Source organism: Egretta garzetta, unplaced genomic scaffold (genome assembly GCF_000687185.1).
Source record: "Egretta garzetta isolate BGI_Z169 unplaced genomic scaffold, ASM68718v1 scaffold333, whole genome shotgun sequence".
In the NCBI taxonomy this organism is placed as follows: domain Eukaryota; kingdom Metazoa; phylum Chordata; class Aves; order Pelecaniformes; family Ardeidae; genus Egretta; species Egretta garzetta.
Window position 1 is genome coordinate 2,242,487 of NW_009259179.1, and position 10,675 is coordinate 2,253,161.

The 10,675-nt window shown below is 49.0% G+C and overlaps 1 protein-coding gene across 4 annotated transcripts in view; it reads left to right on the forward strand.

The window, feature by feature from the left end:
- The first annotated feature begins 5,264 nt into the window (after positions 1 to 5,264).
- LOC104123380 (interleukin 1 receptor accessory protein) overlaps positions 5,265 to 10,675 on the forward strand; it is a 32,649-nt gene continuing 27,238 nt past the window's right edge. For all 4 annotated transcript variants that reach the window (XM_035891220.1, XM_009635621.2, XM_035891221.1 and 1 more), the window contains exon 1: positions 5,265 to 5,334. In XM_035891220.1, coding sequence (XP_035747113.1) covers positions 5,268 to 5,334 — 67 coding nt within the window. In that variant the 5' untranslated portion in view covers positions 5,265 to 5,267. The remainder of the gene's footprint in view (positions 5,335 to 10,675) is intronic.

Below are 10,675 nucleotides of genomic sequence, written 5' to 3' on the forward strand. Positions count from 1 at the left end.
TTGGGGAGCTGCTGCCAAGACAAATTGGGCTCCCTGCCCTTAGGAGAGATGCGAATGTTTTTCTGAGGGTAGCGCTGGGGGCCCTTTGTTGGTCAGCGTGCCCGCACTTGCAGCGATGAGTGCGGCGTAGCGTGCGGGAGAGCAGGGAAAGCGCGCTGAGCTGCTTATGGCATTCATCATCAAATCGCTGCTGGTTTCCTCCCCATTCTGTTCCTGCAAGCTGTCTGGGACAGAAAATTTTAATGAAAATGTGAATTCCTCCTGGGGAGAAAAGGCTGGACTTCCAAACCCCTTTGCCTGTCTTTCTGCCCACGTCTCCAGAGATTTCGGTGTGACATTACGTTGCTCAGGAGGGCTGGCCGCAGGACCGGCCAGCTCACTGCAGGAGTGGCTCTGCTTTGGGCAGGGGCACGAGTGGAAATGCTGGCGGCGTAGGAAAGGGTGGTGCTGTGCAGTGCCCGAATGGCCTCCGGAGGAGAAGCAGGGTCAGAGAGACGCTGTGCAAATCCCAGCTAAGTGGCACCAAGATGGTTCATGCTACAGTAATTCCCTCCTTTGTCTGACTTAGTCCTGCACATACTGAAAAGCAAAAGTGTCTCCTGGAGGGCTGAAGCGCCTTTTCCCACTTTCCATTAGTGTTTTTACTATTACTTTTCTGCAGCTGCTTTCGCAGGCTGCCCTTTGTCTGCCTTTTGGATTCTTTGAATTTACTTGGACTGTAGATCTACCTTCCGCATAAGAAAACCCAGCAAACTCATTGAGCAACCTTCTCCAGTGCTGCTGCGTGATGATGCAGGGACCCGGGGCTCGTGGGCATGCAGTGATGTGGGAGCAGAGAAGCTGTGCCCCTCTCCTGAGCACCAGCCTCGCTCTGCAGCCCACCAGCCTTCAGCCCTGCGTCCACGTGGCATAGAAGCAAAGCATTTCTGACACTAGCCCACCCTGGTTTTTGCTAGCCTTCCTGTGTCCGCATCTCTTCCTGGGGCCAGTCCTACGCTGCCAAATGCCTTTGACTCAGAAGGGCTTGGGACAGAATTACAGAAAGAAAACGATATGTAAAACCTGCTCTGGCCAGTGTTATTTTTTTCACCTTTCTGAAATGGCTTCGTTTTAAATGCCCTTTCAGCTGGAGCACTTAGTGGCAAGGTTTGAAGGGCGCTTTTGTTCTGCATGCTGTAGTGTGACTTCTCAGTGAAAAGCAAAAAACCTGTCAGCTCTCCCGAGGTGCCTGTGGTTAGGAAGGACAAAGGCGTTTCCTTGGAAAAATGCAGCATTGTTCTGTAGAATTGGTACAGTGTCTTTGAGAATAGGTGTACAGCGGTTTGAGTGCAGCTCTCTTCATTAATTATTTGACATCTGTCTTGGGTTTTATAATTGTTTGGAAAGTGTGTAGGCTTTGTGGGGTCCATGCTGCTAAAGGCAGAAGTGAGCGATTCCTTGCCTAGGTCTGTTTGGGAAGGGTTTTATTGAAAGTTCTCTTACAGGAAAGTATTCCTGTGTTTTCTGACATAAAGACCATTTCTGGGTAGTATCAAATGAAAAACTAAACCTTACCACAACCTCTGTTTTTAAGAACAGGAGGCACTTCCATGACTGTGTTTCCCCCCACCCTGCATTTCTTTGCTCTCCAGTAGACAGAAGGTGAAAGTTTGAAGAGGAAAATGCTCAGGAACAAAAAGGAACCAGTTTCTGGTTTGTAACAAACAGATTTTTCATTCAAGTTTCTTAAAAAAAATTCCAGCAACAGCAGTGATGGATTGTTTTCCCCAGCTGCTCTATGAATTATTATTATTATTATTATTAGAATGCTAATTTATGGAGACATTAAGAACACCTCAGAGTGTATTGGTCTCATGAGAAGTTCCTGGAGTGCTGAGGACATATCGGAGCTCTCCAGCCTTCTCCTGGCTGCTCTGATTGCCTGCTGATTTCTGAGCCGGTAAGCTCTTCTGCTCCCTGGTTTTATTCCTGGCTCCCTTTAGTGTTTGCTTTTCATTTTATTTGCTTGTGTACTAGAGGTGAGGTTTGTGACCTTTTTGGGTGGGTGCAGTTGGGTGAACCTCTCTGCTGCAGCCTGGGGTTTAGGCTCTCTGACCTCCAGCTCCATCAGCGGCAGCCAGACGTGCTGGTGTTTCAGTGCAGCCGTGCCAAATTGTGCAAGAAGTTCATCAGACGCCACTGGAATTTCATCATATACAGGCAAAATGGCAACATGCTTTCTGATGTCACGGAACAAAGCAGCAGGTTGCTGGAAAAGGCTGAGAAAACTCTTCCCGTTCCTGGCAAGGCTGGGGTGGGTTGTAGTCCTGCGGCATCAGGTTCTTGGGGCGTTGCAAAACCCACCCTCTCTCTCTGTGCCTGAATGGGTGCAGTGTCCTTTTCCTGGTGTCACTGGCAGAATCATGTTATCCCCCCCCCCAAAATGGGGGGAGATGATGACATTGTGTGACCACAGGACTATTGCAGAAGGACCTTTCTCGTTGGGGCATATCACAGATTTCAGGTCATTTAACATAAAGCATCAGAGTGCTAGCAGCACAAGTACCTAAGAATGGGTCCCAGTGCTGTGTTAGTAGTACAAACCATCAGATCCTGTGGCATCAACAGAATTTTTCTGGAATAATCATATGCCATAGGAACAGAGCTGGACTGCAGAAACCATCCTGCCCTACAGTCCCCTCCTCCTTCATTGTGTGTGCGAGCTCTCCATTTCTTTAGCAAAGGGGGAGAATCCTCTTCCTTCACCTCAGCTGGCAAAAATGCTGGTGTGGTCAGGGCAACCAGGAGGTTGTGGTGACTCCCCTCGTCCAGCCTTTGACCATGCACATGCCTTCCACAGCCTCCTGGGTTTTGTATGGCGTGAGAGCGGCTGGGGCTGTCGTCAATGGAGTCCCATTCCCATAACGGAGAAATTCCTGTAATCTGACAGGCTCGGTGTCAGTCTGTCTCCGCTGATAAGAGCTCTGGAGAGCCTGGAATGAACCTGAAGTAAATCACCTTGTGCAGGGCTTCTTGTTCTACCCAGCTATGAAATCAGGGTTTTCCTACTAGCGGGCAGTGCGTGGAAATGTTAGATACCTTGCTCGGGAACAGAGACCTGGTGGCTCTTTGAGACAGTTGAAAGGAGCGTGTTCCTCCGAGCATAGTTAATGGATGTAAATATTAGCTTGCTGCAGAGTTCGTGTATCACTGAGTGAAACGTAGTAGTTTATTTTGGCCTCGGGCCACGTAAGCGGCCTAGCTCTGAACGAGAGAAACTCATCCAAAGTCAGTAGTTGTCCCTGCTTGCTTCAGGGCTGAATTCAGTCCGATTTGTGCAAAATGCAGGAGAGAATCACTGGAAAGTAAGGGTGAGTTAGGACACGCTATGCATTTCTCTAATGACAAATGGAGAGGGAACCATGAGGGATATTTATTATGGAAATGATCCCCCCACTGTTTACACTCCCTCTCTCCCAGCATCTGAATCCCCAAAAGTTCCTAAATTCCCACCAGAAGTGCAGCATGTTGGTTCTGTCTGTCTAATCTGATGGCGTAAAGATGTTTTATCTATCTTCAGCATTCCCAGAGGACAGGAGTAACTTAATTTTGTTTCCTCCCTATGGAGTCTTCTTAAGTGGCATTAGGAGCTGGTTGTAGGTGGCAACAGAGAAGGGTTTGATTAGCAGCTGGCATTTCAGTTTGGATGAAGGAGGTAGGGGTCGACCAGCCCTCTCAGCTGGACCCCAGGGAAGAAGACTCACTTTCTTCCCGGCTTCTTGCCCATTTCTGAAGGCCTTACGGCTTCTGAGGCAGTCTCCAGCCCTTTGCATGGACCGTGTGGGGAAGAGCAGGCTTGCTCCGGATTTCCTTTGTCTCTTCGAGATGAGCCCAGCAGAGGGAAAGCATCGTATAAAGGCTTTTCAGATGCCCGCATTGAAAAGGAAGGTTTCAATATCCGCTGCTGGATTCCGAGTAGTACAGTTCACACGTCCCGTTCTTGTTAATCTCTCCAATCTGTGCAGTCTTAGGTGCTCTCTGCTTATGCTCGAAGCCCTTCTGCGTAATGCATATATTACAGACAGGTTTATGAGGGACATGTTTAAGTGAGCTCTGTGGCTTCTCTCTCCACCCTTTTCGCACACCCTGACGGAGCAGATTTCCCTGTCATCTCCTGAGCGCGCTCCTGACAGTATCACCATGCTCATTACCGCATCTGCCCGGCGGAACTGAGATGCTTTGATGAAGTTCAGCCTTTTAACTATCTCTTCTCCCTTTGTGATCTGACAGCACCCAGGAATATCAAATGCAACCTTCGCCCCATTAATGAGAGCATCTAGTAAATGTCAGCTTCTGTGACTAGCAGCTTATAAGTTGCATCCTGGAAAACCTAGAAACACAGGGAAATTTAATTCTAGTGCATGAACGGCTCTGAGAGCCGAATGCCAGATACTGGAATGGGCAACAAGTGAAATTCTGGCAGTGTACATTTATCTCAAATTACAGGAAATTGTGTTCTGTAGTGGGAACGGAGAAGTCTGGGATTGTTTTCTGCCTGTCAGTGCTGCTTTGAAAGTATAAACCTTTGTTCAGATCCTTTCCCAAAAGCATATAAACATGGCACTTGTTGACTACTGCAAGGTGGCTGTTCCAAAGAGGGTTTGACTGGAAAGAGCTGGTGGAGCCTTGTTCTGCCTTGATGTCCCTGCCGGAACAGGGTGAAGCAGTCAGGACTCCGGCAGCCAGCCTCCTTGCAGGTCACCAGCAGAGCTTGCAAATTTGGATGCACCGGCACGGCTGTCACGCTGTACGGTCAGACATGTGTTCAGTGCAAATGGGCTTCGGCCACCGCTCGCCATCGTGAGTGCTTCCTGCACTTGTTCTTAGAAATGAGAGTGCATGCTGGCAGAATGAGGTCTCAGCAAAGGACCTTAGTGTTTTAGGAGTCAAAGCTTGGGATTTCTAGCCTGCAAGCATCAACCTTACTCCTTGTGCTCATGGACATAGACTATTCCAGTGACTTAAGTCAATGAGCTCGGCTGTCCTTTTCTGAGCCATCACCTCCCAGGCTTGGAGAGCTCACGCAGCTGCCTGCAAGGCAGGACAGCACTGCCGTACAGACACTTTTCTCAGGGAATCTTAATGAAATAAAAAAAAAGATACCAGAATTAAAGGATCATTGGGCAGGCAGAGGAATAAATGCATACACTCAGAGTTTAAAAAATTGTCTGCAGTGATGAAATAGTGTAAAATAACCAGAATGTCTGTGTGTGCTTTGTCTCTGCAGGATGAAGATGGTTGGTGCCCTGCTGGTTACGCTCTGGCTGGGCATGGTCACCCTCGGCAGCGGCTCGGGTAAGGACATGGCATGTGGGGGGTCTGCCTGCTTGTCGCACGGAGAGCTGGGCTGAGGCTGGAGAAAGAAAACTGGCCGCAGAGATTTTTAAGCATTTGCAGTATTCCTGGATGAAATGGTCGTGTGTAAAATACTTTAGCAAAATGTATGAATGTGATGATAGTTCTGTGTGGGTATTGTATAATGCTCATGTATAGGGGCTACGAGCATGGTGTAATCGGGTGCGTTAGCAAATAGCAGTAAGAGCCACCTCGACCTAAAAGTGCTTTGCAAATTCAGGCTGCCCACTTGGTCAGTGTTGTTATTCCCCTTCTGCAAGGGGTGAAACGAGGGCTTGGTGCGTGGTGCTGGCTTGTCACTGAGTTGCAAGCAGGACCTGGGCTTGAACCTGAACTCTGCTCTTCCTGGTTGGATCTGGAGGGGGCTGAGATTCCGGCTCTCGGATTCTGACTCACGCCTCAGCAATGCAATGGGAGAGGGGAACTTCTCGAGTAAGAAGAGCTCTCATACCCATCTCACTGAGTCACTTTCCTGACAGGAAATTTGTTGTCATGCTCGCAGCTCCTCTGGCACACGTTCAGCCCAGCTCTTGTGAAGAGGCAGATTGTGTGCGTCTCGGCTCTGGACTTCCTTTTTGGGGGTGGAAGGAGAGAGCATGATTTGAAGGAGGCGAGTGGAAAGGGGGAGGGAGGAAAGAACAGGCGCTGGCTTTATAGGGGGTAATGTTCAAAAAATAAGGGCTGTGCAGGGGAGTGAGTCCCCCCATGAGCCCTTGCCCCTCTGCAGTGCTGGCAAACAAGCAATTATAATACCCTGAGCAGATGAACAGCTCTTGTATCATTGTCTCTTGGACCATGCTGAGTTATTGGGGCCAGATTCACAACGTGCACCTCAGCAACGTTCATCTCGGTGCAGGGCGCATTGCAGAGGCTGAAGGCAGGGAGGCTTTTCTCCTTGGGATGCCAGAGGGCTGCAGGCATTCATAGAAACGTGTAACCTTCAGTAGGGGATGTCCCGTCTTGGCTAATGGGGGCCTGGTGGAAGCAGTGAGCAATGGGGAAACAGCAAAGGAGAAAGAATATATGGCTCAGGTCTTCTCTGCCAAGCCCTAGGTAGTAGGAGTCCCTGCCGAAGGAGGGACCCAGTGGCACGGGGTGTGGCTGCTCGCTGGGAAAATCCCTGTGTTGTGTGTGTTTCTGGACATGCTGTTCTGCTCTCCACCAACGCAATATCCTCCTCCTGCTGAGGCAGCGTTACGACACCCCACGTGCAGTCATCTCGGGCTTTTTCAGAAATGAGAGGTAGGTGCAATTGAATCGGGATTGCCCAGGAAATGTTACGGCAACTCTGAAAGGTGAGAGCTGTGAAACGAGCACCCTGGTGTTTGGGTCACACAGGCTCGTGCCAATTGATTTGGCAAGAACCCTCCATGTATTTCTGTGAGGTGTTTAGTGCTTTTTAAATATTCCTTCTTTAGCAGAGTTTTTCTGTACAGGATTGTTAGGCTCTTGTAGAGTGCTGCAAGAACGTAAGCATCAAAGGGTGATGCATGGAACACATGATCAGTTAAAATAAATTTCTTCTGCAAATCCACTGTAGTGTAAGCATTTAATTTTCTGCAGGTCTGTGGGTGACAGACCCACTCTTCAGATCAGAGCTTCCTTTTTGTTCCATGGACATCATAAACCACTTTGGACTGCCAAAACGTCTTTTGTTATTCATGATGGGCTTGTATGGCTGTTTGTACTTGGACAGAGGGGCAGCCGTCTGTGCAACCCTCTGTTACACTGTGGGGTTTCCTGGGACTGGCACCAAAAGGCAACTGGAGCTCATTTTACCCTTGCAAAGTCGTAAACACGGATCAGTGTGGGAGACAGGACATGCTCTGGTAATGTTACAGCATTTGGGCTTGCTTTTTCATCTCGGTGAGGGGAGCAGAGTGGAGGTTATCCGGAGAGAATGAAGAAGGGCTATGCACAGTCTGCAGCTGCCCCAGGGGTCTCCTAACACCAAGCGATGCCACGGAGAAGGTTAGCTCTCACTGGGGAACCTAGCTCCTAGGATATTTAAGGTGTGTAACTTAGTAGGGATTTGTCATTTCAGCTGGATATTTTTCTGGGCTTTGCTACATTGGTCATGTATATGCTGTATTGTCAGGACCAGCTCACTCTCCAGCCCAGGCTGGCTGGGGAGGACTGGAGGCAGGGGCAGGAGTCCTGCCGTGGTTTGCTGCCGTTCTTCCTGCCTGCCTCTGTGGACCTACCTGGGGGAGTAGCAGCACTGACCAGACTGCCCCAAGCCAGGGGTGCTGGCTCTGCTGTGTCCCTGTTGTGGTTTAACCCAACAGGCAGCTGAATGCCACCCAGCTGCTCGCTCACTCCCCCCTACCTCAGTGGGGTGGGGGAGAGCATCGGGGGAAAAAGAGTAAAATCTGTGGGTTGAGATAAAGACGGTTTAATAAAACAGCAGAGGAAAATAATAATAATAACAGAATATGTAGAATATACAAAACAAGTGATGTACAGTGCAACTGCTCACCACCCGCTGACCGATGCCCAGCCCATGCTGAGCAGCAATCGCTCTCCCCCGGCCAACTCCCCCTGCGCGTGACATCATATGGTATGTAATACCCCTTTGGTCCATTGGGGTCAGCTGCCCTGGCTGTGCCCCCTCCCAGCTTCTTGTGCCCCTGACAGAGCAGGGGAAGCTGAAAAGTCCTTGACTGGTGTAAGCACTACCTAGCAACAGCTAAAGCATCAGTGTATTATCAATGTTATTCTCGTACTAAATCCAAAACCTAGTGCTATGCCAGCTACTGGGAAGAAAATTAACCCTATCCCAGCTGAAACCAGGACAGTCCCAAGCTCTCTGAGCTTACACATTTACTAAATTTCAGCTATAAAATGCCAGCGCTGCTCCAACTATAATGCAGGCCACCTTTCCATCCAGTTCAGCCAGATGGCTGACAGCCTCCCTGGCAGGGTGTCAGGAAGCTTCAGCGTTGTACTTCACCCTACTTCTTACTGGAGAGACAAATCAGCAAACTTTTTTTTTTCCCTCCAAAAATTTTGCCAACAGCACTGTGGCTCTAAGCATCCGTTCTTTGGGCTCTGCTGTTTCTGCCGTGTATGGAGGCTGGTGCTGAAACAAGATCGTTTGCTGAAAGGGAGCTGCAAGCTGGAAGAGGAAAGAAATGAGATGTGAGTAGTGTAGAGTAAAAGACTTGGAGTCTGAGACGGAGTTTGTGCCCAAGTCTGCTACTCACTCGTGCTGTATGCGTGGGCAAATCTCCTCTGGTCTTGAGAATGTACATGATCTGCAGTGCCTGTGTTTGAATTCCTTACTCATGACCTTTGGGACAGTGTTTGCAATGGTTCTTGGGGTCTTCTGCTTTCCTTGCCTCAGCTAAGCCATCCTTAAGATGGAAATAAGGCTTAGATCTCTGCACTTGTGTTGTAGGATGCTTAATGAACCCAGATGTTCTGATATCCAGAGAAGGATAACAAAAACCGATAAACCCAGTTTTGGTCTTTCTTTGGCACTACTGAAGTCATGTAAATATACATTGGCTTAAAAGAGATGAAAAACCAGTTGGACAAAGAACATAACAGCCCATATGAATATGGAATAATATTATCTTCTTGTTCCCAAACAAAGCTGGCCTATGTTAGATACCGACTTATTTAGAAGATGTAGCTGTAGCTGTGCTCCTCATTCCATTTTTCTCCCTCTGCTAACCAGGCTGTGCTCTCATTCTCCAAGAGCTCCCAGCTTTCGCAGGGCGAGGGCTGGGGAGAGGATCACGGTTAGGAGTATCGTCTTGGGGAACTGGAAAAGCAGAAGAATATTGCTGTCAGGAGAGGAGCAGCAGCCTAATGCTGATTATCTAAAGGACCCACCTAGTGTGAACAGGTAACTGCATAAATAGTCCTTTGGTGGGAGGAAGCATCGTGTTGGCCTAGGAAACTCCTCTGACAGCTTCCCTGGGGGATATCGGCCAGGCTGCCTGGTAGGATGAGCCCAGGACTGGGGGCAGCTTCTGCCCAGAGCAACACCCCAGCATGGCAGGCAGTGGCTGTAAGGCAGACAGCTGCTTCTGTCCTGGGAGTTTTATTTCAGGCTTTTCTGTTATTTCCTGGGTTCTGAGCATGGATCTTGTGCTCCCCCATACCAGAGGCTCTTGGGCATTGGTTTTGTCCCCTCTGAAGTTGCCTCCAAAGTGCCAGACATGACCAGTGCTTCTGGATTCAGGCTGGAGCAGTGAAGGTCTGACTGCAGCGAGCCAGCACCCAAGGTCTGGCTCCAGAGGTCAGAGCTGCCACCCGTGCCATCTCTCCCAAGTGCAGATCTGCACTGCGTGTCTCTCGCTTAGCAGAGAGGCAGAGTAGTTACTTATGGCCAGGGGAAATCTGCAGATTAATAAATTACTGTCTGTAAAACACTTTGAAGATGGAAAGCCCTGCGCAGCTCCTCAGGATTATTACTGTATAGCTCTTATTCTACTGATGGGGTTCCAGTGGCCTTATTTTCCTTATGATTTGTGACAGGCGCAGAAGCTGAGAAGCTTATTTTAGTGTGTAAAGTCAAAAGAAAAAATAGATTAAACTGCATTATTGTTTTCTAAAGAGACTAAATCCCTCCCCCATCATCTTCTCCTGGGATTTCCTGAATTCCTCCTACTCTTCCAATCTCAGCTTCTTGCTGTCCTAATTTAGGACATGATTTTATAACCATCCATACCCATCTGTGAGTTACTGTAGTTGTAGAAATTTATGGGGCTTGGGTGCATGAAGTTATTCAACACAGAGGGTGTTGAAAGGTGCATAACCCTGAAGTGGATGGAGATAAAACCTGCTGAGGAATGCTGGCCTGGGTGCAGATGTGTAACCACAGCCGCCAGCCTCCCTCCACGCCAGCCAGAGTCATGCCCGCCGAGGAGATAAGACCTTGCTTCTGGCTCTTGTCAGCTGAGGAAATAGGTTGTGAGGGGTGAGTTTTGTGCAGGTGTCAATGGGATGTGACCCATCTGCACAGAAGTGCAGAAATGTATGGAAGAAATTGGCTCATGTTGGGTGTGTTGCTGATGCGGTGTTGAATGGTCGCTTTGGCTCCTCTGTGTGTATCAAATAAGGTGTCAGGGGACAGCGGGGACCTGTCTCCTACCCTTCTTATCTGTCACATCCCCCGCTGCAGCTGCACAGCTGTGTGCTCCATCTCATGCATTTTATTGCACACAAGTGACTTCTGCCAGGCTCCTAGACCCTTACGATGCATTCTACTGCCTGCTGCATTTTTTCAGTTCCCATCCTCATCCAAGAACAACTGCTGCTGCAGTGGATT